This window comes from Penicillium digitatum, chromosome 1, assembly GCF_016767815.1.
Source record: "Penicillium digitatum chromosome 1, complete sequence".
Classification (NCBI taxonomy): Eukaryota; Fungi; Ascomycota; class Eurotiomycetes; order Eurotiales; family Aspergillaceae; genus Penicillium; species Penicillium digitatum.
In genome coordinates, this window is record NC_089384.1 from 5,806,466 (window position 1) to 5,834,094 (window position 27,629).

Consider the following 27,629-nt stretch of genomic DNA (forward strand, 5'->3'; position numbering starts at 1 on the left):
AGTCCGTGCGCCCTCTCCAGTCATCCGTGCTTCAGGTAAATGTGCAGAAATTTGTCCCAAGTTGAATTTCTCTTCTTTTTCTGCTCGGATGCAATTTGTTAGATTCTAAACATTTGAGACATAGGGGGAAAAAAAATTCTCATAAAAAAAAACCAACAAAAACCCCAAAGAGGCGACATATCACCGCCCCTTTCAAAATTTCTTTCCCCCTCCCCCCATCCAAATTCCCGCTTTTCTGCGCTTCTGCATTTCTGCATTTCTCTTCTCATCCTCGAACCTCCTACTTTTGTTTTAATTTCATAACCTCTAATGATCTTTTCTTTTGCTGTTTTGAAGTTCATATTTGGTCCATTGTTCCCCCGCAGAGCCATCCTAGTGCTTACATAACCGGGCGCGCTTTCCAGGGCTCCAGGGCTCCAAGGCTTATCCACCTATTTTCCCCCTTCCCGACTTTCCATATTCCCTTTCGTATTTATTCCCGGTTGACTCGGGTTCTATTCATTTCTGTCTTCTCTTTGGACTTCCCCCCCTCATGTCGCCTTAATTAGACTATATTTCTATCATCCTGTCAGGATCCAAACATTCCAGTGAGTGATCCTTTAAGCTTTACCTTTGATACCTTACCCCATCCCATAGTGTTCAGCTATGATGCTGGTACTACAACATGGGCTTGATGTTGGTTGTATTATGAACTAACCTATGTAGGCCACGATGGCTAGTGCGGACGAGACACTCGTGGCCGCGACTTCCGTGCTGCAGAATTTGGCAAGAGACGAATCTATCCCCGGTTCCTCTTCGCCCCCATTTGATTTCCAGTTATCCAACGGTACCAAATCGGCCAAACTTCCCGGAGAAAATAGTCCCGCCAAGGCAGCCTTCGAAGCCGAGCTTGAGGCCCTGGTGCGCCGCGTGCACCATCTGGAATTCCAAGCTGTCAGTCACCACAATTTCCAACAGCAGGCGGACCCCCATCAGACCACTCCGTCTGCTGAAGAGACCAACGAGAGGAATTTCTTGGGGACATTTGGGCTCTCTCGCTTGTCGTCCGGTCAAGATTCTGACTCTCTGTCACAGCAGCAAAAAGCGATCCCGGTTCCCGCGGCCGACGAACCACCCTTGGGAGAAATAGACGACGAATCCGATGATGAAGATGATAACGGCACCCGTATGGTGCGGGAGGAGGATATTAGCTTCCTCCGCAACCACGTACAAAAACAGGCCGAGGAGATCAGCAGCCAAAAAGATATTATTGCTCAGGTTCGCGACGAATTGCAAAAACAGGAAGAGCACACTCGCCGCGCTCTTACCAAGGTTGAAAATGAGGATGTTGTTCTTCTCGAACGTGAATTGCGCAAGCATCAGCAGGCCAACGAGGCCTTCCAGAAAGCTTTGCGTGAAATTGGTGGTATCATTACTCAAGTCGCCAACGGTGATTTGTCCATGAAGGTTCAAATTCATCCGCTGGAAATGGACCCCGAGATCGCTACCTTCAAACGAACAATAAATACTATGATGGATCAACTGCAAGTCTTTGGTAGCGAAGTGTCTCGTGTCGCACGCGAAGTCGGTACTGAAGGAATACTCGGTGGACAAGCCCAGATCACTGGTGTCCATGGTATCTGGAAAGAGCTTACGGAGAACGTCAACATTATGGCCAAGAATTTGACAGACCAAGTGCGAGAAATTGCCGCCGTGACTACCGCTGTCGCTCACGGTGATCTTAGTCAGAAGATTGAGAGCCGGGCCCAAGGTGAAATTCTGGAGTTGCAACAAACCATAAACACCATGGTAGACCAACTCCGAACGTTTGCAACGGAAGTTACTCGAGTCGCACGTGATGTCGGTACGGAAGGCGTGCTGGGAGGACAAGCTCAGATCGAGGGTGTCCAGGGCATGTGGAACGAGCTCACGGTCAATGTCAATGCTATGGCCAACAACCTCACCACGCAAGTGCGAGATATTGCTACTGTCACAAAGGCTGTTGCCAAGGGTGATCTCACGCAAAAAGTCCAGGCCAACTGTAAGGGAGAAATTGCAGAGCTGAAGAATATTATCAATTCTATGGTGGATCAACTACGACAATTCGCCCAAGAAGTCACCAAGATTGCGAAGGAAGTCGGTACCGATGGTGTTCTTGGAGGCCAAGCCACTGTGAATGATGTCGAAGGAACGTGGAAGGATTTGACCGAAAATGTCAACCGCATGGCTAATAACCTGACCACGCAGGTGCGTGAGATTGCAGACGTTACTACTGCAGTCGCCAAGGGTGACTTGACCAAAAAGGTTACTGCCAACGTACAAGGAGAAATACTCGATCTGAAGAGTACGATTAATGGCATGGTGGATCGTCTAAACACGTTTGCTTTTGAAGTCAGTAAAGTGGCTCGTGAGGTCGGTACAGACGGTACCCTCGGCGGCCAGGCTAAGGTGGACAACGTGGAAGGAAAATGGAAGGACCTTACGGATAATGTCAACACTATGGCGCAGAATTTGACGTCTCAGGTGCGAAGTATTTCCGATGTTACACAAGCTATTGCCAAGGGAGACTTGAGCAAAAAGATTGAAGTGCATGCTCAGGGAGAAATTCTCACGCTCAAAGTTACTATCAACCACATGGTGGGTCGACTGGCTAAATTCGCCACTGAGCTTAAGAAGGTCGCCCGAGATGTTGGTGTTGACGGGAAGATGGGTGGACAAGCCAACGTGGAGGGTATTGCGGGTACTTGGAAGGAAATTACCGAAGACGTGAACACCATGGCTGAGAATCTGACATCCCAAGTCCGCGCTTTTGGTGAAATTACCGATGCCGCCACCGATGGTGACTTTACCAAGTTGATCACGGTCAATGCGTCTGGTGAAATGGACGAGCTGAAGCGGAAGATCAATAAGATGGTTTCCAATCTACGGGATAGTATCCAACGAAACACTGCCGCTAGGGAGGCTGCTGAACTTGCCAATCGCACCAAATCAGAGTTCTTGGCCAATATGTCGCACGAGATCAGGACGCCGATGAATGGCATCATTGGAATGACCCAGTTGACATTGGATACGGATGATCTCAAGCCTTATACCCGGGAAATGTTAAACGTTGTGCACAACTTGGCGAACAGCTTGTTGACTATCATTGATGACATCCTGGATATTTCTAAGATCGAAGCCAACCGGATGGTTATTGAGAGCATTCCGTTCACCGTCAGAGGTACTGTCTTCAATGCTCTCAAGACGTTGGCTGTCAAGGCCAATGAGAAGTTCTTGAGCCTAACCTACCAAGTTGATAACACCGTTCCTGATTTTGTCATTGGTGATCCATTCCGTCTCCGTCAGATCATCCTCAATCTTGTTGGTAACGCTATCAAGTTCACTGAGCATGGTGAGGTTAAGCTCACTATCCGAAAGTCGGACAGAGAGCAATGCACAACCAACGAATACGCCTATGAATTCTCAGTGTCTGATACGGGCATTGGAATCGAAGAGGATAAGCTTGATCTCATTTTCGACACCTTTCAACAAGCTGATGGCTCAACCACCCGCCGATTTGGTGGCACTGGCTTGGGATTGTCGATTTCTAAGCGCCTGGTAAATTTGATGGGTGGCGACGTGTGGGTCACTTCCGAATATGGACATGGAAGTACTTTCCACTTCACCTGTGTGGTGAAACTCGCGGACCAGTCTTTGAGCGTCATTGCCAATCAGCTCTTGCCATACAAAAACCACCGTGTGTTGTTCATCGACAAGGGACAGAACGGTGCTCAAGCTACCAACGTCATGAAGATGTTGAAGAAGATCGACCTGGAGCCGTTGGTTGTACGAAATGAAGAACACGTTCCCCCACCCGAGATCCAAGATCCTTCTGGCAAGGAATCAGGCCATGCCTACGATGTCATTATTGTCGACTCGGTAGACACGGCCCGGGTCTTGCGGACGTTTGACGAGTTCAAGTACATCCCGATTGTTTTGGTCTGTCCTTTGGTGTGCGTGAGCTTGAAGTCGGCTTTGGACCTTGGTATCAGCTCATACATGACTACCCCGTGTCAGCCCATCGATCTTGGCAATGGCATGTTGCCGGCCTTGGAAGGCCGGTCGACGCCGATCACCACCGATAATTCACGTTCATTCGATATTCTTCTTGCAGAGGATAACGACGTGAACCAGCAACTTGCGATGAAGATCCTTCAGAAGCATAACCACAACGTGTTCGTTGTTGGTAATGGCTTGGAAGCTGTCGAGGCTGTCAAGAAGCGTCGTTACGATGTTATTTTGATGGATGTTCAGATGCCAGTCATGGGTGGCTTTGAGGCCACCGGCAAGATCCGTGAATATGAACGCGAGAGCGGGCTTCAGCGAACCCCAATCATTGCCCTCACTGCTCACGCTATGTTAGGTGATCGGGAGAAGTGTATTCAGGCGCAGATGGACGAATACTTGTCCAAACCGCTTAAACAAAACCAGATGATGCAAACTATCCTCAAATGTGCTACCCTTGGTGGGTCGCTATTGGAGAAGAGCAAGGAGTCAAGGATTTCGAGCAGCGGGGAAATGCACCCCAACTACTCAATGAATGAGAACCAACAGTCGCAGCCATCACAACAGCAACGGTCAAAGCAGCAGCCCTTGCCGTCCCCTCGCCCGGTTGTTGAATCCCGGTCTATTACAAGCTCTGGTCCCATCACCAGGGGCAGTCTGGTCAGTCCGTCGGAAGAGAAAGAAGAAATGATCGACGAGCGGGTACGTTAGCTGTATGTTCAGAATCGAATCCTCAAAACAGCTTGGCTAATTATTCCCAGGCGTTGCTACGATCCAACAGTACATGAGTTTAGCATATTTCTTTCCGTGCAGATGATTTTGATGCGACTATACCCTGTCTATATGAGTCTCATCTACTTTTGTCTACTTCATACCCACCTGCGTCTTTTCTCTATAATGATTCTCCGTCATCAATCTCCACGGTTGCATTCACCTTTTTTTTTCCCCTTCTGAATTTCATCTCTCCTCCTCTTGGAGGTGGTGTTTGGCGCACTCTACGATAGGACCTGGTTTGATCTATATGGAATGATGACCTATCAGGGGAGTTTTTGTTCTTTTTACCTCATGCTCTACTCTACCTCCTTACTCTTTCCCATCTAGCCTCTCGCTTTTCGTCCGACATCCTAAGCATCTTCTTGCCGTCCATTCTTGTATTGTATTTAGTTTGCTACTGATCATATCAAGCGCGGCACAAGAACACCGCTTAACTTCTTCGATGACTTTTCTTTTCCATCAATTATGTGCATCTCCCACTTAGCTGGCAGATCATCCAAATTATTGCTATCGTTCGCTCAATCTCACCTGGACTACCTGTCTTTAACCACCCCCAATGCTGCTTCGCGCACTCTGCTTATTCGCGCACTCTGCTTATTCGTGGTACACCTGATGACCTCGGCGTTTCTTCTGTATCCTATTTTTTGTTCATTGGATCAGTGCTGGTTTTTTTAGGAAAGCTCTTGGACTGATTTTACATGGTCCCTCCATCTCATCTTCCTTCTGTCTATTCTCCTCCCCCCTCCTGTGTTCATCTTCTTTTATCCCTGCCAGAAAAAAAAATAAACACATTCCACGTTCCTCTTTTCTCATGGATATCATCATGTTTTACCGGAGTCTCAAAAAAAATCGGCGATGTGGCTGCACGAATGGAAAACCGCGTTCAAAACCAACAAAGGAATGTACGAGTTCACCCTGGTTGCTTGACTGTTCCAAGTCCCAAGATCTTCCTGCTCAAATAGAAACCTTCATCTCATCGGAAGTCTACAAAACACTCATAGATCTTTTTTCCCACCACTTCACTGTCAGAAGCCAATGCAATTTCCCGGGCAACCCGATCAGTCTGGTGGCACGGTTCGTTACAAATGGTTATTCTAGTAAGGCTCTACCCGCACGTCCTGGGTGAACAGGCATGTGCCTTGTGGGGATCAAGACTGCGCCTGTCTGGTCTTGGTATTAGCTGTCTACTGAAGTTGAGATCGGCAGCTCAGATCAAGGAGAAAACTTGGAAGCGGATGTACTTACTGCTCAAGCGATGGTGGCAACGACAAAGGTAGGATGCGAGCCATCGCCCCGCTTTAATTAAACTACAGATCTATATGAAATTGACGCTATGTAGTTCTTGGGTATGCTGCGTCTAGGAATCCATGACAGGGTAGCCATTCGCTTCCAGGACGGCGCTCCTCCAACAGCTAAGTATGGACCCTGGGCTAAATTTTTATTGACTTCAATGGAGGATTGAGGCCTCAAAGCTGTTTTGCAGTATATATCATTGAAGTTGGCAGGGTTGACTAAGAGAACGTTCTTGGTACGGAGTGTAGACGGCTTGCCTTGAGAAGATATTTGTTGGGGTCGTTCTCGAAAGATCTCATTATGGTCGTTTGACCACTCTGGTCACTGCACTGACTAGCAAACTAGCAACCTATGTAACATCTTGGGTCATTGTAAACACATTTTTTTTGCCTCCAAAGCAAGAGGCTAACAGCCCACTGGATATGAGATATGATGAAAAACATTGATTGCTTTTAAAACACCAAAGCATGCCCAACTCCGAAAATCTGCATGTTGCAGGAACCGTGTCGTATATGAGAAAGCATAAAACAAAAGAAAAAATAGATGCCCAGGATAAAATTTAGTCGATATCCATCTGCTCCTCGACTCCACCATCCACCAAAAGCTTGCTCTTTTGCTTCTGGCGGATTCTCTCCTCGCCGTGAACTCTGTTGGAAACCTTGCTCTGCTCGGCCACCATGGGCATACCCTCCTCGCGCTCCCGGAGTTCCTTCCGAATGAGGTGCTCGCCCTCGTTGACGACCTTGCGGTCCGCCTCGCGCTGGCGCTCGCGGGCGAGTTTGCCGGCGAGGCGGCGTTTCGTGAACACACGCTCACGGCGGGCTCTGATCTCCTCCACTCTCTCCATGGCGGTAATTGTAGCAGCCATAAGGTTGCGGTCGTACTTGACGGGGACGTTTCTCTTCTTGGCGAACTGGGACAAGACAAGCGACGAATCCACAATCATCTCCTTTCCGCGGGCGGCACGGTGAGTCTTGGTCCACTTAAGCTTGCGGGGCTGACGCTTCATCTTGAAGTTCTTGTGGCACTTGGACCGACAGAAGCGGAATTGTCGAGCATCGTTGCGGACGAATGTAATGCCCTTACTCGGGAAGGCCGGGCGGGAACAGAAGTGACAGGTTTCAACACTGCATATTATTAAATTGATTAGCATTCCGTAGAGCACGTACAAGCAAAAATTGACGTCAAAACTTACCGCATGGTTGTGGTGTGGTGTTGGTTATGTCTTCGTTGAGTCGCAAGAAACTTTTTCTGTAGCTTCGGGCCTGAATGGTGGAGCAGACTACGCTAAACCTTTTTGGGGGCACCCTCGCTGACTTTTCTATCCCGGCGCCTCTTTGCCCATTCCCCGGTTCAACTGACTTGATCTCGTTTCGCGACCTCTCTCTCCGTTTCAGTCTACAAAATGGCTTCTGCTCTTGCGATTGGATTTGGCATTGCCACAACTGCATTTTTGGTGAGTGAAAAAGTCGTTCAGCAGCACGGACTCCCGGGCTAACTCATTGTCTACAGGGCCGCGCCGGTCTGGTCGCCTACCGCCGCTCCAAGGGAGGTTTGAACGCTGCCGGAAAGGCATTCTACAAGGGGTTCGTGGATCTCTTATCATCTTACTGTTATGTAGGATATTGACTCACGCCGTGTTACAGAGGATTCGAACAGCGCATGAACCGCCGGGAAGCCTCTCTAATTCTACAACTTGCGTATGTGCTAGCGACTAACACTTGATATGCCAGGACTAACACGATTTTTCAGTGAACGAACTTTGACCAAGGATAAGATCCGCAAGAACCACCGCCAGCTCATGTTGCTCAACCACCCCGATCGCGGCGGCAGTCCATACTTGGCCACTAAGATTAACGAGGCGAAGGAATTCCTTGACAAACATGTTTAAGACTTTGCCGATGCCACTTTGATTTCTTCCTTCGGCAATGACCTTCGGGCAACGATGGAAAAGCGAATTTAAGCATGAACATTGACAAACTGGTCGTAATATTTTGGGCATATAGCGTGGCGTTGGTTGGGCATTTACAAGATCGGAGGAACAGGACTGCTCTTTACGAACCTTGTTGTATTATATGCACTGTTTTCACATATCCCCATGAGATCGCCGCTCTTCGTTGAATGTATTTTAATTACTCTCCATCTGACATGCCCAGCACTCTAGAACCGGCAACCCCTGGAATCAAGTCAGTTAACACCGATGTCAAATTGTCGATCTTTACGACTTTTAGTCATGCTTGACGCACTGGAACAAGATCAACCCCTGGACAGTTAAGAAACACCTAGGCCACCTCTCTCAAATGGTGTATTTAAAGGCCTGGGCACGGTATCCGTCCCACCCGATATAGAACGCCACACACCCTTTTCGCAAGAATAACTTATGCTACTTCAAACTCCGTACTCCGTACACAGAAAAGAAATAATGTGATTTGATCGGCACAAAGCAGTGGAACAAAGTGTGGAAGGGAAGAGATTGAATGGAAGCCAACGCCCCTGATCACCGGATCGGACGAAATCGACCGTCTTTTGAGTTCTGCTCGGCGGTCGGGTTTCTTGGCTCCGTCATTCCACGAAATAATCTTCAAGGCAGCCACTCGTATACCGTATCTCCGTATAGCATTTATCCTCTTACTTCGAAGGTTGAACCCATATCTATTTGGCTTACATCCTTGTTCTCACGTGTGATTGAGTCATTTCTTACCTAAGTTCTCAAGTTTGGTACTTGTGTCTAGTGATTTCATCGCAAGGATTCTATCCTTCCATGCGCATTCAGTTCTATATCCATAGCGCAGCTTCTCTCCATTCTCACGGGTGAAAAACAGCTCTGCGCCGAGATACTGCACCCCGCAGTATCGTTCATTACTTATAACCCCCCCCCCCATTACTTCTACTCTGCGGAGTTTCCGTTGCCCCTCAGACGCAAAATGGATGGCTTGGGGGACGGCGATGGCATAGGCTTCGACCAACCTACTGTCATGAACCAGACACCGCAACTCTTCAGCTATGATCATTCTCAGATGCAGGGCGGGTCTATGTACGATGATTCGTCAATGGGCGCGGGGGATGAAACCAACGATGCGAAGAGACGGAGGATCGCAAGGGTGAGGATCATTACCCGTTACAGATATTGAGAATGCATCTGATGAACGAACAGGCGTGCGACATGTGTCGGAAGAAGAAGATTAAATGCGACGGGAAAATGCCAAAATGCTCACACTGCATCAACTACAAAACGGAATGTATCTTCACCCAAGTGGAGAAGAAGCGGAATCCCCCCAAAGGGTATGCATATTTGTAAACTTCATTGCATATAGGGTTCTACATCTGACTCGGGTATCTCTTGCATAGAGCGAAATACATCGAAGGTCTGGAAAACCGACTGGGCCGGATGGAGTCGTTGCTGCGTTTGTCGGGTCTGTTGTCAGAAGACGATGGTGGCAAGACGGATCTCGGAACACTAGAGAAGCGACTAGCGGATCGAACGAATGCGTTGAACGCAGCGAAAAACTCCAACTTGTTCCTGGCTCAAGCAACCGCAGCCCAACAGGCCCCAAGCTCCCACCACACCACACCTCGTATGGATTCCAACTCTAGCCCTCAGACAGCCGCTACATCACCTGAGTCACAAAAGTCGGAGACCGAAGTCGAGGCACTGTCGGATATGATGTGTTCTTTGGTAACGAACAACTGCGGGGAGACGCGGTACATTGGTAGGCTTTTTTGTACACCTGTTTTGGGCTAGTTTGTTAACACACTCTCAGGATCCTCATCTGGATTTTCTATCTTCTCCCCTAAGGGTATACAATGGGTGAATGAGAAAACTGGAGATACATCCTTCCAAGACATGATCTCGTCAGCATATGTCGATGACAATAAATGGATGTACTGGAAACCTGAGATCTTCAGCGATATTTTCGCAAGGCGTGTGTTTAAGCCTCTGCCGCCGAAGGAGGAAGCTCTTTCTCTATTCAGGGACTTCTTTGAGAACTTCAATTGCATGTTTCCACTGTTCCACGAAGCGACATTCATGCACTTGGTGGAGCGGCAATACTCGCGCGATCCCTACGAGGGCTCGGGTTGGTGGGCGAGCATAAATGTTGCACTAGCGATTTCTCACAAGCTTCGGGTTATGAGTAACCTAGTGCCACATGAAGAAGACAAAAGAGCTTGGCTTTATTTGAAGAACGCCATGGGAGTTCTGACCGAGCTTACCATGCGTAACACTGATCTATTGAGCGTGCAAGCGCTATTGGGCATGGTGATTTTATCCTTCTCGGGTTTTGTTGGCTTTTTCTAACGTACTCTTCTAGTCGCTCTTTCTTCAAGGAACCCCTAACCCACAACCTGCCTTCTTCCTTGTTGCTGCGGCGATTCGACTTTCCCACAGCATTGGTCTACATAAACGCGGTTCTGGCTTTGGCCTCAACGTAGTTGAAGTCGAGCAGCGGAAAAGAGTCTTCTGGATTGCCTATCTTCTTGACAAGGAGTATGCTCGCTTTCAGATGCCCGAATACCTTTACTTCAAATACTGACCCAATTCCTTAGCATATGTCTACGCTCCGGTCGACCACCAGTACAAGATGACGATGATATGAATGTGGAGCTGCCAAGCGAGGATCCGCCAGACAATGTTGGAAATGTGCCATTATCTGATGGTAGAAGCAAGTTCAACCTCTTCCGGTCATTGTGTGAATTCGCTACTATTCAGAGCAAGGTATACAAGCGACTCTATTCTGCCAAAGCATCGAAACAATCAGACGGTGAATTGCTCAATACAATCGGTGAGCTTGACAAGGAGCTGGAAGACTGGAAAGACAACATTCCCATCGACTTCCGCCCCGAGTACGAAATTCAAGCTACCCACACCCCTCTTATCATCCACATGGTTGTCTTACATTTTGCCTATTACAATTGCTTGACTACCATTCACCGCATGTCAGTTCATCACGGGTATTGGACAAGCCGTCTGTCCAACTATGCCATCCAGGGGTTGAATGCACGGCCCTTAAACCCAAGGGTATTCTTGTCTGCAGTTTTGTGTGTCACTGCTGCCAGAGCATCGATCAATTTGATCAAGTATATCCCACAAGGAGACTTCGCTTGTGTTTGGTAGGTTTTTTTAGAATTGTGAAAGCACACAGCCGCTAACCTGACATCAGGCTGATTCTCTACTACCCGGTGTCTGCCCTTGTGACTCTTTTCGCCAATATCCTCCAGAACCCCAATGACGCTCGTGCTCGATCCGATGTTAAATTAATGAGCGTAGTAGTCAGCTTCCTGTCTACTCTGGTCTCCGACGAATCCAATGGCAGCATCAAGCGCATGCTAGCTCTTTGCGGTGAATTTGAGAGAATTGCCGAGGTGGTCTTGGACAAATCTGAAAAAGAGTCTCATTTGCGAAAGAAACGCAAGAATGCAGAAGACTCTGCAGGTGCAGCCGAAGAACAGTCGGTAACTTCACCCTCCGCCAAACGTACACATAAAGCGCCCACCTCCGCATCCTTCTCTCCATCCATGTTCACCAACCCTACGGCTGCCGCCCACTCGCCCAGCACAGGAGGACCATTCCCAGGGGCTACAATGCCCCCAACAAGTAGTCTTCCCACTGACCTCCAAAGCAATATCCATGCCATGTCTGGAATTGGTCAGGAATACTCAGACATGCTGAGTCCTGATCACATGGCTAATGTTGGATTCCCGGAGCAACACGCATTCAGCGCCAGTCCCGGTATGGCAACATTTCAGCAGCCATTTGTCCCACAAGATCTCTGGCAGATGCCAATGACAATCGAGTGGGACTGGGCGGATATGTCTACCAACTTTCCTCCTTTTGAAGGAGCTGGTCCCAGTGGGCCGCTGCCTGGGCAGTGATCATGACTGCATGATGGACCAAAATCACTCTCATCTGTCGTTTATCAGCTCATGGCGGCAGAATTATTGTTTCCGGCGTTATCTCTCCATATCAAACTATCTCCACACATCTTGTATAATGAAGCGCTCTTCTGATTTCGAAGCCATCCCTGAGTCTCTATAGAGTGACCAGGATAGTCATGGGTTTCCGTTACGCAGCGAATGGCGCTAAGGTGCACCCTATTTATAGAATTATGTACAGGCAGGTCTCCAATCGAATTCAAATTAATTTCCGACAATTTAAAATTCAACGGAATTTGTCAAAGCCTTGAAACGGCTTTAAGCTAATTTCATCCGAGCCCCGGGGCCTTCTGGGCATCTGGGCAGGCTCTCATGATGACTCAGCCGGATCGGCAAAAATTTAGAACCGACTGGAACCACACGGCGTCACCTCGGACCTGGATGCCTCTGAGCTTCTCAACTCCCAGCTCAATTCCCCCCTCACGCCTAATCTTAATGGATTGTGAGATCATCCATTAATTCTAAACTCGATTGACTACCTTTTACCCCCGCCCTCGTAGCCCTCGGGGCCCCATTCCTCGACCATGGCTACCTTACTTCGACGGCCAGGCAATCTCGCTCGCTACTGGAGGAACGCCGCGGCATCTACCGGTCGCACGGGGCTGGCTACCATGCGTCTGCGACCATCAAGACTCTCATCTCTACTTTTACCGAGCCGCGCTAGAACCTACGCCACGCAAGGTCCGACACCTCCCAATGACAACAGTCGAAACAACACATCAGATGGCCGTAACAATGACCACGAAACGAAGAAGCCGAAGTGTGTTCTGACTGAAACTGAACTGAAAATTGTGGATCAATGGCTATTAGATATGGACGTGGAGCGACGCGACAATGTCCGAAACTACATCATGAGCAATGGACTTCCACCGGAAGTCAGGGCGCACATCGATCCGAATCAAGAACCGTCATTAATGGATCGTATCAAGATGACACGATTCCTGTGGCAAGTCGCTGCTTACCATGCTGATGAGCGTCTAGCTAGACAGGAAGAAATCGCAAAGCGTGGTATCGCAGATCTGCGCACCCCCGCCGAAAAGCGCAGTGACATGGCCAAACGTGACGAAGAATACAGCCTCCGCTTCAACAAGGACTCAGAGCAGGAGCCGCAAGGGCAGAAACCGGCAAAGAAAGGCGAACAGCAATCCAACGCAGAACCGCCAAAGGATCCCAAGCAAGACAAGGATCCTAAAGAGGAAAAGGACAACAAGGAAAGGCAAGCTTCCAAGAAGGACCAGCAACAACAGAAGAAGCAACAAGGCGACAAGAAGGGCAAGGTGCCCCCGAACATGGGCAAGGTCCTTGAGTTACGTTTCGATCCCGTATCTTTCTTCGTTACCGCTCTCGTCACATACTACGCCTACCGCAGCTTTTTCCCCGGTGAAAGTGGGGGCAGAGAAATCACTTGGCAAGAATTCCGTGCAAACTACCTTGAGAAGGGCCTTGTGGAGAAATTGACCGTCCTCAACCACAACAAGGTTCGGGTTGATCTCAACCGCGAAGCTGCGGCTCAAGCCGACTCAAATGGTCAGCCTGCCTCCTATGTCTTCTTCAGTATTGGTTCTGTCGACAGCTTCGAGATGAAGATCGAGGCAGCTCAGTATGAACTTGGTATTCCATCGCATGAACGTATTCCTGTCGCCTATCACGATGAAACCCCATGGGGTGGTGTCTTGATGTCACTGGCTCCTACTCTTCTCTTCCTTGGTGGTGTCTTCTGGATGTCCCGGCGTGCCGGTGGCGGCGCCGGCGGTCAGAGTGGAATCTTTGGTATCGGAAAGAGCCGTGCCAAACGCTTCAATCACGAGACTGATATCAAAACCAAGTTCTCTGACGTTGCGGGCATGGACGAAGCCAAGGTTGAGATCATGGAATTTGTTAGCTTCCTCCAGCAACCCGAGCGGTTCGAGAAGCTGGGTGCAAAGATTCCCCGTGGTGCTATTCTCTCAGGTCCGCCCGGTACTGGTAAGACATTGCTCGCCAAAGCCACTGCAGGTGAATCTGGTGTGCCTTTCTACAGTGTCAGTGGTTCAGAATTCGTTGAAATGTTTGTCGGTGTTGGTCCCTCTCGTGTCCGGGATCTCTTCGCCAATGCCCGGAAGAACACCCCCTGCATCATTTTCATTGATGAAATTGATGCGATTGGAAAGTCCCGTGCAAAGTCGAACGTTGGAGGTGGAAACGATGAGCGTGAAAGCACTCTTAACCAGATTCTTACTGAGATGGATGGTTTCAATACCTCTGAGCAAGTGGTTGTCCTAGCCGGTACCAACCGACCGGATGTTCTTGACAAGGCTCTCATGCGTCCCGGACGATTCGATCGACACATCTCTATTGACCGGCCTACCATGGACGGTCGCAAGCAGATCTTCCGCGTTTACTTGAAGAAGATTGTCACCGACGAGAACTTGGAGTACATGGAGGGCAGACTTGCCGCTCTGACTCCCGGCTTCGCTGGTGCTGACATTGCCAACTGCGTAAACGAGGCAGCCCTTGTTGGTAAGTTCATGTGCATTATCTTCGCTGTCTTTCCTCAAAGCTAACAATTTCTCCCTGCAGCTGCCCGTGAGAACGCAGACAAGGTCGTCATGAAACATTTCGAGCAAGCTATCGAACGAGTCATTGGTGGATTAGAGAAGAAGTCCCTTGTCCTGTCTCCTGAGGAGAAGCGGACCGTCGCCTACCACGAGGCTGGCCACGCTATCTGCGGTTGGTATTTCAAGTGGGCTGACCCGCTGCTGAAGGTGTCGATCATTCCTCGCGGACAAGGCGCACTGGGCTATGCCCAATACCTCCCAGCTGGCGGCGACACATATCTGATGAATGTCAATCAGTTGATGGACCGCATGGCCATGACTCTGGGTGGTCGTGTCAGCGAGGAGCTGCACTTTGAAACCGTGACTAGCGGTGCCAGTGATGACTTCAACAAGGTCACTCGCATGGCTACTGCCATGGTGACTAAGTTCGGCATGTCGTCCAAGCTTGGTTACATTTACTACGAAGATGACGCACAGCAGCAACTCCACAAGCCCTTCTCCGAGGATACCGCCCGCTCTATCGATCTGGAGGTGCGCCGTATCATCGAAGAGGCCCACAAGCAGTGCCGTGACCTCCTGACCGAGAAGCGTAAGGAACTTGGCATTGTTGCCGAGGAGCTTCTGTCTAAGGAGGTTCTTGGACGTGACGACCTCATCCGTCTCCTTGGCCCGCGCCCCTACCCCGAGTCTGGCGAGTTCGCCAAATACTTCGATGGCAAGGGCGGCCAGACCATTGCCCCACCGGACTACCAGAGCCCCGAACAAACCTCTGGTAAGGACGGCCGGGACGAGACACCTATCCCTCCTTCATAGATTAGGAGACTGTGTTTCTTTGCATTCCTGTGCTTTGGTTTGGTTTTGGTTCAATTTTGGGAGGCATGATATCACTGTAGCCTCTCTGTTTGTATTTATTGATTGCATCTCCCGTTTCTTCTCCCCTCTCTCATCTTCTCTTTTTTGTCGACTCTCGTCTACAACACCTCTCTCCCTCACCTCCGCCATGCTCAATAAGATCGTTTTTTTGTCTCTCTCTCACTTATTATCCCGTCCATCTTTGTGTCCAAATGGATCTGTACAATTTGTACTGAGTGTATAATAGGGTGTTATTTTGAAACATGTCTTAGATTAGTTGTTGAATGGCTGTCGTAGATCTCACCGAATAATGGCGTTTTGAACCCATTAGCTACTGACTTGTCTAAAGTCTTTTGATAGCAATGACAAATCCAAGACATGCGAACGTCTTGCGCTTCATCTCCTCAATTATCTGCTTTGGCGCATGTCTTGACCATTCCTCCAAGGAAGTCGACCAAGTTTAAACCTTCATTGTGAATGCAAAACACAAGCAGTGCAAAAAAGCCCACAAAGAGACTTCAAGGCAAAGAGGACAAACGGTCCAGCTAACGATAATGACGTTAGTATAGATGAAAGAGCTAAAGACTGGTCAAAAACACTTTCATGACACTCAATCTATTGCCAACATAGCTCAGCATCCCTAACCCGTACGCCTAAGTTGATACGAGGGCAATATACGCTGAGAGAAAACACGTTCCAGGATGCAATTCAAATCAACATTTCCCTGTCCCCAGACAATATTCCACCCGTTAGAACTTCAGACCGGGATCCTTGTTCATTAGAGATGCTGCGCATTCCTGAAGTTCGAGATGAGAATGGTCAGGATCTGCTTAGTGAATGCACAATTCTCGACAAAAGCGGCCCTGAAACCGAGACGAAGTGGACGAACGATATTTTCCGCGCATTCGATCATGAATGGCATGATCCGGCGATTAAGCAGCTCCGCGGTTTGCAAACCGGCAGATTCTCGATATTTAGTAGCGCATCAAGCTGGACGACTGCATCTCAAAGCAGATAGACCCTAGCCCCAGACACATATACTACCCAATACAGGACCGTAACACTAGAACAGTCTCATCAATATTGGGATTTGATGAAATGGCCCTATCAGCCTTCGCACGTGACGATATTCTCAATTCTACAGTCCGGACAGTTTGAAAGAACAGCTGCTCAGTCCCGAGAACTACAAGGATTCGGCGGACCGGATGAAGAAGCTTAAGCAGTGCGTCGGATTGTGGATCACTGATGCTGACCTCGGGGTGTCGGCGCACAGCAACTTGAGTAGATGACACATACAATCCAACCTGAATCTGTGGATGATGATTTTCAGCAACGCGTCACAGTCCATAAGACAAGAAATATGTGCGCTGGAGGCATTAGATGCACAAGACGCATGGCAATTTCTAGAGAGGACATTTAGGAGAATGATTCCTATGATGATGTGTTCACTCAATGGCCTACGCGATGTCATGGGTATCAGGTATGACAAACGCGCGTCAATGAAGGAATACACACAGAGAAGATGGCGTTATGCAGTGGAGCATTTCAATGTAACTGCGGAGAGAAAGACTGTGGGGACGGGTGGAAGCACAAGGGCCGCGAAAAGAACTGCAACCACTCGAGAGGGGACGAAACTGACGTATGGCTGTGGTGCCAATTCATCCTAGTGAATCTTAGTCTCGAGTGGGAGTTTTGGGTCTCTAAGCTGGTGGGGAAATTCGAACATGAAGAGAGAACGAATGTTGCATTAAGCATATTCAGAGGACTCTTCCCAATCATCGAAGCAGAACAGGCATGTCGCATGCAAGCTGCTTACTACACAAAGAATTGTGGTGCGTGGCCATTTCTTCAGAAATTCTGTCAATAGACAACTCAGATTTCCAGTTTGTTGCAATGAGCGATTAGTGGGAGAACATATTGAATTAGTGTGCATTGTGTCAAAATCGGTAGTTCGAGGAAAGATCCTGAAAAGGTGCAGAAAATCAGAGCAAAAACACGTCCACCCATATGACAAAGATTCTCGTCATCCCCTGCATATATAACAACCAACACATTAAGTGCTCTTCTTGCTGGTCTTCTTGGTCTTCTTCGCCTTGACAGATAGGCGAGGGATAAATCTGCCGACACGAGCCTGGTAGTCACTGTACTCGGGGTACTTGCCGGCGGTAATAGCCTCGGTTAGGCGTACGCTTCCCTGGAAGATAGCAAGATATCCCAAAGCGCCGAGACCGGCCCAGTTGAAGAAAGTCTCGGTGCGGTAGCAAGCCCACAAATACATGGTCAACCAAAAGGCCTGCTCGGCAACGAAGTTGGGGTGTCGCGACCAAGACCAGAGACCACTGACGACAAAGCCCCGCTCAAGATCTTCGGCGGAGAATTGGTCCTTGTAGGGCTCGGGAATACGCGCGTTGGTTTGGTACTCTTTCTTAGCAGACTGGAACTTCCACTGCTGCCCGTCGGCAAAGAATTCAATGATGACGAAGAAAAACGCAGCACGAGAGAAGGCCAAGTCAGGAAGGCCAAAATTCTCGGGTCCCTGGTTGTATGCGGCGACAACAAAAATGTATGTCGGAGCGGTGATGAGAAGGAGGAGCAGCGACTGCGCGATTGCAATGAATCCGAGGTTGAAGATCATGAAAACAAAGCTGTTATTCACTTTAGAGCGCACGATCTGCCAGCGATAATCTTCCGAGCCAATCGAATAACCTCCTTTGCGCCAGTAGTTGAAAGTCAAGCGAGCCTATCCCATGGTTCAAGTCAGCATTTGCAGAGACCAGGAAGAAGAGTCAACTTACACTCCAGAGAGCAGTGATGACAGCGATTGTATCCAAAGTCTGGGTCTGGATGCCAGACAAACGAGCCCAGAGGGCGAAATGCACATTGTACAGCGCCGGGAGAATGCTCCAAAACCGGTCTACTTGTGAATAGTTCCGGTTGATCTCAGCTGCGATGAAAAGCATACCAGCCAGAGCTCCACCGAAAGCAAGAGCAGAGACGAAGGGGTTGGTAGCTAGATAGACAGCTCGTAAGCTATACACATCGCTACCAGCTTCACGCAAGCTGTCGGGCAGCCATAGCAACTGGGTCAAGTAGGGAAGAACGGTAAGCTGAAAGGATGTATAATCCAAAAGGGACTCCACGCGGGGAAGTGGTAAAGATGCCATGGCTAATCTATATAGGACCAAAATGCCGCAGAGGAAAAGGAAAACAAAGGCGTTTGCTCCAGTGGAGTTAGGTAAGTTGGCCAGTTTTTGCCTGATTGGGGTTAGCGTTGCTAAAAAAGGGATTGGATGCCTCAGGCGTCCAATCTTTTCGCGTTCGGGTTATCCAGAACAAGATGTGATCAGACACCAGGGCATTCAAGGCCACCCATCACTATGAACCCCATGTGATCCAGATTGGGGTTTTGTTATGGCTCGCAAAATATTGTGTGTGGCCGAGAAGCCTGCCATTGCTCGCGCAGTGGCAACTCACCTATCGGGAGGTGCCTTTCAGACAGTGGGTTTCCGTTTAAAGAATTCTAGTGGATCCAGCTAACATCGAGCATAGCATGCGATCCGTGGGAATCAATATGTCAAGAACTATGAATTTGATTTCAATTTCGGTGGTGCCTGGGGCAACTGCTCGGTCACCATGACCAGCGTGGTGGGCCATCTGACTGGCTTGGACTTTGACCGCCAGTACAAAGGCTGGATGTCCTGTCCTCCAGGGTCACTATTTGAGGCTCCTGTACAAGAGTTTGTTGATAAGGTAGAAAATCTTCAGCATTTGTTTTGACTGCATACTGATGTCTTCACTAGGACAAGCTCCCAATTGCGGATAACATCCGGAACCAAGCCAAGTACTCTAAGGCCCTGTTTATTTGGACCGATTGTGATCGCGAAGGTGAGCATATTGGTTCTGAGGTCCGTAGTCAAGCATTAGCAGGCAATTCTCGGATCGAGGTTAAACGAGCTAAGTTCAGCAACACAGAAAGCGCGTAAGTGATGTTGATTTCATTTGGTGTCTACACAAACTGATCTAAGGATAGACATGTTCGTCGGGCTGCTCTAGCACCAGTCAATCTCGATGAATATCAGGCCAGTGCTGTAGCTGCAAGAATCGAGCTGGATCTTCGAATTGGCGCTGCATTCACCCGCCTACAGACTCTACAACTACAAACAGTAGTGGCAGCCTTGAAGGAAAAGGTCATTAGCTATGGTAAGTTGTCCCTCATTCTAGACGTAAGCAAACAAACTAACAAGTTAGGGTCCTGCCAATTTCCTACTTTGGGATTCGTTGTCGATAGATACTTAAGAGTCCAAAATTTCAAGCCAGAAACGTTTTGGGGCATCAAGGTCATACTCAGCCGTGAAGGCAAAAAGGTCAACTTTCTCTGGAAGCGGGTGCATTTATTTGACCGAGCTGTTGTGACGATGATGCTGGAGCGGTGTTTGGTTGCAAAGCAAGCCAAAGTCACGAAAGTGAGCCAGAAGCCTACAAGCAAATGGCGGCCGTTGCCCTTGACTACGGTAGACCTACAGATGATGGGCAGTCGATTTCTTCGTTTGGACAGTCAGACTATCATGAAGGTAGGAAAACAGCTCCCACATTGGATGATCTCTAACACGCACAAAGGTAGCGGAAGCACTTTACACCAAAGGATTTATCAGCTATCCCAGAACCGAGACAGACCAGTTCGACAAAGCAATTGACCTTAAAAAATTGATCGAAAAGCAATACCCCGACAGCTCATGGGGTCAATATGCTCGAGAGTAAGTGTAGCAGACTTGCCCTTCATGTGCAATGCTAATGCCTATCTAGACTCGTTGATGGCAAGTTCAGGACCCCTCGCTTTGGCCGCCACAATGATAAGGCCCACCCACCTATTCATCCTGTCAGCTGGGTCTCACCGAATCAATTGAATGCCAATGAAAAGAAGGTCTATGAATTTGTTGTCCGTCGATTCCTCGCCTGCTGTTCTGATGACGCAAAGGGCCAGGGCACAGAGATTGAAATTCAATATGGCGAAGAATCCTTCCACACGAATGGTCTGATCGTGTTGGAGAGAAACTACTTGGATGTATACGTCTACGATAAGTGGGAAAGCAGCCAGCAAATTCCAAACTTTGAACGAGGAGAGCTCTTCGAGCCCACAGAAGCCAATATTTTCGAAGGCAAAACAACTGCTCCCAACTATCTGACCGAGCCTGAGCTTATTGGCCTGATGGATGCCAACGGGATTGGTACTGATGCCACGATGGCGGAGCATATTGCCAAGATCAAAGAACGTGAATACGTCGCCATAAACCAACGAGGCAGTGGCCGCAGCGCAGTGCAGGAATTCATCCCGACCCGTTTGGGTATTGCCCTTGTGGAAGGGTATGATAATGTTGTCGAAGGTCTCCCTAATAGTGTGTCTCTCAGCAAGCCGTTCCTTCGTAAGGAGATGGAGTTGAGAATGATTGAGATCTGCTCGGGCACTAAAACTCGACAAGAGGTCGTCCAGCAGAGTCTGGACATGTACCGAGAAGTCTTCATTCATACACAGAGACGGATCAACATGCTGAAGAATGCCTGTCGCAAGTATCTTGTTGAAGAAACCACGTCATGATTGTCAGTCGCTTACAAAAGGCACCATCTATAACCAAAATGAAACATCCAATCCCAATCCACTGAACATAAAAGTAAAAATCCCAAGCGTAAAAAAAAAAAAAAGCAAAGCAAGTCGTAGGGCTCTTTATGATTCAGAGACGATATGAATCTTCACGTGCCCTAAGTCAAGCCCAACTCCTGACTATTGGGTTTAAATGAGCCTCCCTTTTCATTCTTAAGACCCAGACCTCCCTCGAAGTTGGGAATTCCGTTGGGCTGCTCTGCGGTGTTGTAGTTGGAGGCTCTATTCATCTGCTCGGGGGTAAGGCTCTTGCTGAAATCCAAATTGGGCTGATCCAATCCTTCAGGTAGGCTGTTGGAGATGTTCTTCGCCATCAGTATGTTAAGCCAGGCCAACTGTCTTGGAATCTGAGGAAAACTTTCAGTATTTCTCATTAGATTTTTGTGTTGACTACTGACCTCGTCCAATTTGGATTCGATGTCAATCATCCCAGACGTGTATTTGTTTTCCATCATACCAACAACATGCAACAAACAATGTTGGAGGTCAGCCGAGGAGTTTGTGATGGCCTCGGCCAGGTAAACGAAAACAGGCCGTACTTGTTCATTTTCTCTTCGAAACTTTTGGATTTCAATCATCAAGATGCTGAATTGTGCTTGCATGTCGCTCGTTCGGACAATGTGATCGTATTGTAGATGTAGATCTTCAACGTGCTGCTTGATGCTATTCGTCATCCAAAAGCCGATTGTCTGCATTGTGAGAATCGCCAAAATGAGAGTAGTCATGACAGTGAAATTCAGCGTATTACTCTGGGCTGAGCTGAGCTGCTGCTGTTCTTCATAACTGCCGTTGTTCAAATAGAACGAGGCTGGCATCGGGGTGGCACCCAGGACTCCCGGGACTAACATTGACGTTATGCCTCCTGGGGTGTTATAGTGTAGCGACAATGCATCAGCCGAGTCTTCCAGGGCCAGCCTGGCATTCTCGTAGTGTTGAGCGTCGAGTGAAAGTTGCAGAAGGAGGTCGTATTCTGAGATTGTGTCGTCATAGGGGAAAACAAAGGGGTGAACTTGGCGCAAGCCGTGAATAGAATACGCTATTTCCAGGGAGCTAAGACTGCGCCAAAAGAAAGAGTTGGAAGGGGTGACTCCAGTCAACGGGATAGAATGCCAGATGCCAATGCTGCTGAGGCTGGCAAAAATGATTCCCGGCACCAGTTGGTCCAACATCTTTGGCTTTGATATCAGATCAGTGGGTTTCAAGAAACTCAAGGGAATCCCCGTCTTTCTCGGTGTCTTGAGAGCTTAAGTATACCGTGAGGAAGGTAGAGATGCAACAATGAATACACAGCTCTTTGTTCAAATCACCATCAATGGCCAGTATCTTTTATACCCAACCCTGAACAAACACTCCTTGTTTGGGTTCATTGGTGATTGAACGTCGCATTATAACTAGCACAGTTGCTTCTTTGTTTACTCTATTTGGACTTTAGCGGGTTCTTAGATATAGCGGTCTCTCGGGATATCTCCTACTTAAATCCCCTTCTACCGTAAACTATATGGCTATTGAGTCCAAGAAAATATCACTGAGTATGATTACATCGAATTAGATTGAGCTCCCTCGCTTAAATCATCAAATTTTTGTCTAAATACACGTATGACAACCAGTTCAAAGAAAATCACCCAATGATACCAGCACAAAGAGGCTCTGAGACTCTAAAAACATATCAAACAGCTTACCAACCAACTGTCTCCAGTGATAGAGGCTTTTCCAGAAAGGCTCTCAATCCCTTTGGCCGTAGTGAAAAGAGCTGAGATACGGGAGATACATAGAGCAAACACTAATAGCATAAATTTCGCGTTTGTTTCTATACACCGTGTGAATCGTTTAACCTTACAAGTGAAGGATCATGCTCTATTTATCTGGCATACGCCAATGTTCACATGATAGGGTAATTAAATTGATTTACTTGTAGCACATTTAATCAAGCTGACAACAAAGGTATGCGTCTTATAACTTTCCTCGGTGAGCCATATTCACCTGCATGTTGAAAAAATGAATATGAAAATTGACAGACACAAAGAACCATTCCCATTCTTGTGTCGTAGGTTCCTTAAGACATTCATCTCTGCTATACCTGGAGAGTGTCTAAAGTAAAGGAACATTCTAGTTCTACAAAGCTTACATAAAAATCCAGTATCGATACACCAACATCCTTGTGCGTACAGCTCGGTACCCAGCAAAAGATCTCATCATACTACAAAATCACTTGACCAGCGGGGTTCTGTTCATGCATTTAGTTAAAAAGCTTCCGAGGCTGATTCTCTGTAATAAGAATTTACGGTCATATAAGGCAGGAGCTTAAGCCCTCGGACCTCAGTCTTCTGAAGATACTCTCTGTGCGCGTTGCAGCATCTCAAAAAGGACGGAACAGTTATTGCTGTCCGTCAAAGAATCAGAGAGAGACATTTTGAAGTGTGTTTCAGTTTCAGAAATCTTTCCTTGTGGAAGAGAAGATGAAGATGACAGTGAGAGACCAATCTGGCTGAGATACGCTGAGCAGCTTCTTCCTTGATTCATATCTTTCCCTTTTCGGCAGCACCTGCTCTTCACCCCCATCTCGTCTTCTTTTCGGGACTCTGTCTTTGATCATTTCAACTCTACTCGGTATTTGCTCCTCAACTCTCACAACAAGGATATCACTTCAGCGAGGTCAAGATGGTATCAACATAGAGATGTGGTTCATGCTCTCATTTGTGGAAATGCGTGGTAGAGCATGCAGAAAGGTAGGTTGGAAGCTACTTCGATGGCCTTGGCTTGGATTGCATGCAGAATCATCCAGACGAAAATTCCGAGTACTGGGCTCTCGGCATCCCAAGATACGCGGATGACAAAACTTAACACGGCGAGCCGACTTGGTACTTCAGTTTCAAGGGCCGTCGTGCCCGAAGTCCATACCGCATGCACTTTTGAGTGAACAGAACGGACAAATCTCGATTGCATCATGATCCTGAACCCCTTCCCTATAATTTAGCCAAGTGATCAGTGCCCGTCCCTTTTTCTGTCCACATGATGTCCACTATTTCCCGAATGCCGCAACCATGTTTATAGCAACCTTGCCGATCTTTCAACCTACAATACTAGCCGCGCTTGAACCATGAGCCGGTGAATATACATTTGATGCATGAAATTGTGTTAGCAGAATACCAAATAACGTATTGACTGTACTGTTTATTTGCAAAATCATCGCCACCAATGGCCGTGTCAACCGATCTGCTAGTTCCTTTGGTATGAACTACATGGAGCTGGAAATCACCCCTTACCCTGGATTTGGAGCGTCGTTTCATGAGGAACTCGAAGGATTCTTGACTTGACAAATCTGCAGAAGCTTGGGGATTTGTAGAGATGTCTTGTGAATGATCAAATCATCTATTATTGCGAAATTTCTACCCCCATAGATTCTTCCTTGCGACAAGTGTTGTTTTTTGTTTTTCCTTTGTATAATTCACACACCACGCCCACTAGCTACTTCAAGCTACAGATGAACTCTTTAGGTCGTCACTCACGTATCTGAATACTTTGAAGTTAGATTCTGGGATTTGGAGCTCTCTTTGGATGATGGATAACTAATCGACGACGTAATGAGCTATGTCCGCTGCAACCTTCTCACACCGGGTCTCAATCTTGTCCGAGTCATTATGTGCATTCCACAATTTAGTGATAATGAGCCGCAGCGTATGAATGCTGGGGATTTTCCCAACACACCATAGGTCTTAGTATAGGGCGCGGGAAGACACCTTTGCAGTGGAAATGTATCCAGGGTTTTGGCTTGTAGATGAAAAGTTTAGTGCTTTCGGGGTTTGTGGATGTTATTGTATCGTTTTGGCTCCTTTCGGTACTGATGTCCGTGACTCGGTCAGATAACTACTAGTCTCCTTGTCATTGCTACATGGGTTTGATTCGCAGAAAATGACCTCTTATGACAAACAGGCCCAGATGCACATCGCCCATCATTTGATTCCACTTGAACCACTAAAGTTGACCAATGCTGTTTCAACACCGCAAGCTTTTTGATCAACATGTTTGGTTAATATATCTTAGCATAAATCCTTACATTATCATGGTCTGCCTCCCAGAAGTTGTGAGAATCTAATCGGGCTATTCGATGAAAAACATATCAAATCGCTTTATTTTTGAGAGGCGTGTGTTTCTACTTGTGACCTGACAGTTTCGCCCTGCAGTTCCATCATACTGCGACCAAATTTCTTCTGCCTAAATCAGTGCCAACAGATTAGGCAGCCTGATGCAAAACTTCCTCCAATCGATGACAATGTAGCAATTTACCTGCTCATTCTGAGGAACACACGGACATAAATGATTACGACCTAAATGGATATCAAAAAATATGATCAGGGGGGGGGGAAAAAGAAACACAAAAAAAGAAACTCCGATGGGGGGATTCGAACCCCCGTTAGTGCTGTGAAAGAGCACAGTGATAACCCCTACACTACATCGGATTGTTATATTAGTTTCATCACTTTTGAAATACTCATTCCATGGGGCTTTTTTAAAAGTCTGCTCCAAGGTTCGTTGTTGCGTATGTAGTTGGAGATATCAGGAACAACACAAGACAACACCGAGAGTCAAAGCTCTCGTAGTGGCACTCAAAATCATGTAAGCACTTTATATCAGGGAAGTCAGTACTTAATCTGGGGCTGTGATGCATGTATGGTGACGAAATCCATGATCTTTTCGATTTACGCTCGCCTGAGTGTATATATATACAGTGCACAGTTCGACAGAATCCGATGTGGAGCGCAGTCTTTGATGACGCATCCTCTTACAGAGGATTGAGGCCAAGTTCCAGTACCTGCATCAAAAAAGAAAAGGATGAAGCAACCATAACAGGGTCATCAGTTGAATATCAGCCATGAGCATGGTTAGCTTTATTACCGAACAAGGGCCAATACGCAAAACCTCCCGGAGCGGAAAGTAAGAGCTGTTGGATGCTACCAGAGGCTAGAGAGCGCATACTTCTCGCTCCATCCTTGGTGATGTTCCCGTGCGACATTGTTGTTACCCATATTTTTGCCCTGTGGTTAAATTTTGATGAATACAGTGTCGGACTTTGTAGATCTAGAAAAATGGAATCGGCGAGGGGGAACAATTAGATGATTCGTAAGATGTATCGCAAGATGGCTCAACAAGGTTCTGCGTCTTTTTTTGTCCAGATATTTCCCTCAACATGTACCTGTGAGTTTCAATCATTCCGTCGCTGCTCGTAGCACCATCGAGCCCCGCGGCAGCCAAATTTCTTGTTTACCAGACGTGTTGTGTAACAAAGAGTGGCTGAAATAATATGACCAATGATACTTTGGCAATCCTGAAAGTACTGAGAAAGTACAGCCAAAACGGAATACTTGTCCTCAAATCTACATACCATCGAATTTGCGATATCAACGCACTTTGGAAAGCTGCCTTCACTACAGAGCCGATTATAAAATTCCACTTCAAAGATATTCCACCAAAGAACGTGATGTTGGGGGGCGTGTTTGTAGAAATCAAGATTTAATATCCCCTCGTAGCCACCATATGCCCACGAAGTAACCACGCAGATGATGAGGTATTATTCATTCTATTCGTGGTTTGACGACCTCAAATGCCACAAAGAATAATACAGACAGATGGTACTTTACTATGGCAGTATGAGTCTCTGTTCTCATCTCCCAGGGCAGTGTCTAAGGATGTAACAACTAACACGCATGCCGGACCCCAGGACAGAACCGAGCCGTAGGAATGAACTCCACGACAAAATCCCAGGCACGCGCCATTCCGGAAGGAACCATCTCCTCCATCCGCCCACCCCACATATATTGCGCTCACAGCAGTATTGAATCCGGTATGTGAATAAGGCGGCTTTCTGGTGACGGCTTCCGTATTTTCTGACCCTAAATGGTTTGGTTGCAAATCTGTTGGTGTCTCTGCACATGTTGTTCCGCAAATTAACTCTCCTGGGCTCACCAGAGCAGTCGTCGTTCCGATAGGCGATGGCCTTGTATGAAAGAGTGACGAGGCTGAGACAGAAGAGTGCTAGGTGGCTGCTCAAGAAAGTCGAATTGACAGAGTGGTGGAGATGTATCGTGTGATAGGAGTGCCGCATACAAATCAAGTTGAGTTCTGAGTTGTGAGACCCTTTTTATTTTCGAGGACTATACCCCGCCAAGAGTCCGGAAACTTGAAATCGTGAAGCTTTACTATTTTCTGGCTTCAAAACTTACCTCACAGCCATCTCTAGCTTTCAACTCCTAATCGTCCAATCCATGCAAATTTGGGGGCTGGGATGTAGTCTGCATGCCTTCTTGCGGTCTGTAGATGTCAAGGTGAAATGCGATTTAGGCATCCCATACGGCCGAGTGGTTCTCCTTCAAAAGAATAATATTGCGCTTCATAGTTTAATCCTCGCAAAGCTGAGGATTCCAGGCTGGATTGTGTCGATTTTATGTCGATGGCAGGTGCGATAGGCCGAAGGTGGATTGGATGTCCAATGAGACTTTACTATTGCCTCCATCTGTGGTTGAGAATGGTGTTCGTCTCGGTTGAAAGATGAGTTTTGTCATGGACAT

At 47.7% G+C, this 27,629-nt stretch overlaps 9 protein-coding genes and 1 non-coding gene across 10 annotated transcripts; 5 read left to right on the forward strand and 5 right to left on the reverse strand.

The window, feature by feature from the left end:
* Positions 1-309: 309 nt before the first annotated feature.
* On the forward strand, positions 310-4,811 carry Pdw03_4331 (Two-component osmosensing histidine kinase (Bos1), putative; the record flags this gene model as incomplete). The annotated part of the gene is made up of 5 exons (XM_066100715.1): positions 310-375; positions 573-587; positions 706-933; positions 1,075-4,725; positions 4,785-4,811. 5 exons carry the CDS (start codon positions 310-312, stop codon positions 4,809-4,811), a joined length of 3,987 nt encoding a protein of 1,328 aa, XP_065956115.1.
* A 1,838-nt stretch (positions 4,812-6,649) lies between these two features.
* Pdw03_4332 (Ribosomal protein L24e-like protein) lies at positions 6,650-7,290 on the reverse strand (the record flags this gene model as incomplete). Its single annotated transcript, XM_014675778.1, has 2 exons — positions 6,650-7,217; positions 7,286-7,290. 2 exons carry the CDS (start codon positions 7,288-7,290, stop codon positions 6,650-6,652), a joined length of 573 nt encoding a protein of 190 aa, XP_014531264.1.
* A 205-nt stretch (positions 7,291-7,495) lies between these two features.
* Positions 7,496-7,981, forward strand: Pdw03_4333 (Mitochondrial import inner membrane translocase subunit tim14; the record flags this gene model as incomplete). Its single annotated transcript, XM_014675777.1, has 4 exons — positions 7,496-7,546; positions 7,603-7,676; positions 7,737-7,790; positions 7,843-7,981. 4 exons carry the CDS (start codon positions 7,496-7,498, stop codon positions 7,979-7,981), a joined length of 318 nt encoding a protein of 105 aa, XP_014531263.1.
* A 1,033-nt stretch (positions 7,982-9,014) lies between these two features.
* On the forward strand, positions 9,015-11,961 carry Pdw03_4334 (Fungal specific transcription factor, putative; the record flags this gene model as incomplete). Its single annotated transcript, XM_014675776.1, has 7 exons — positions 9,015-9,191; positions 9,245-9,372; positions 9,439-9,800; positions 9,852-10,348; positions 10,401-10,576; positions 10,636-11,199; positions 11,250-11,961. The coding sequence occupies 7 exons, from the start codon at positions 9,015-9,017 to the stop codon at positions 11,959-11,961; spliced, it is 2,616 nt and encodes an 871-aa protein (XP_014531262.1).
* A 584-nt stretch (positions 11,962-12,545) lies between these two features.
* Positions 12,546-15,371, forward strand: Pdw03_4335 (Mitochondrial inner membrane AAA protease Yta12, putative; the record flags this gene model as incomplete). The annotated part of the gene is made up of 2 exons (XM_014675775.1): positions 12,546-14,520; positions 14,581-15,371. 2 exons carry the CDS (start codon positions 12,546-12,548, stop codon positions 15,369-15,371), a joined length of 2,766 nt encoding a protein of 921 aa, XP_014531261.1.
* Positions 15,372-17,463: 2,092 nt separating this feature from the next.
* On the reverse strand, positions 17,464-18,574 carry Pdw03_4336 (DUF1295 domain protein; the record flags this gene model as incomplete). The annotated part of the gene is made up of 2 exons (XM_014675774.1): positions 17,464-18,150; positions 18,206-18,574. 2 exons carry the CDS (start codon positions 18,572-18,574, stop codon positions 17,464-17,466), a joined length of 1,056 nt encoding a protein of 351 aa, XP_014531260.1.
* Positions 18,575-18,821: 247 nt separating this feature from the next.
* On the forward strand, positions 18,822-21,003 carry Pdw03_4337 (DNA topoisomerase, type IA, domain 2; the record flags this gene model as incomplete). Its single annotated transcript, XM_066100716.1, has 8 exons — positions 18,822-18,908; positions 18,960-19,160; positions 19,211-19,295; positions 19,383-19,389; positions 19,441-19,610; positions 19,659-19,981; positions 20,028-20,164; positions 20,214-21,003. The coding sequence occupies 8 exons, from the start codon at positions 18,822-18,824 to the stop codon at positions 21,001-21,003; spliced, it is 1,800 nt and encodes a 599-aa protein (XP_065956116.1).
* A 161-nt stretch (positions 21,004-21,164) lies between these two features.
* Positions 21,165-22,235, reverse strand: Pdw03_4338 (uncharacterized protein; the record flags this gene model as incomplete). Its single annotated transcript, XM_066100717.1, has 2 exons — positions 21,165-21,413; positions 21,465-22,235. 2 exons carry the CDS (start codon positions 22,233-22,235, stop codon positions 21,165-21,167), a joined length of 1,020 nt encoding a protein of 339 aa, XP_065956117.1.
* A 3,216-nt stretch (positions 22,236-25,451) lies between these two features.
* On the reverse strand, positions 25,452-25,523 carry Pdw03_tRNA43. Its single transcript has one exon. It is a non-coding gene; the product is annotated as a tRNA-Glu (tRNA).
* A 1,138-nt stretch (positions 25,524-26,661) lies between these two features.
* On the reverse strand, positions 26,662-27,166 carry Pdw03_4339 (uncharacterized protein; the record flags this gene model as incomplete). The annotated part of the gene is made up of 3 exons (XM_066100718.1): positions 26,662-26,701; positions 26,765-26,954; positions 27,028-27,166. 3 exons carry the CDS (start codon positions 27,164-27,166, stop codon positions 26,662-26,664), a joined length of 369 nt encoding a protein of 122 aa, XP_065956118.1.
* Between the last annotated feature and the right edge of the window lie 463 nt (positions 27,167-27,629).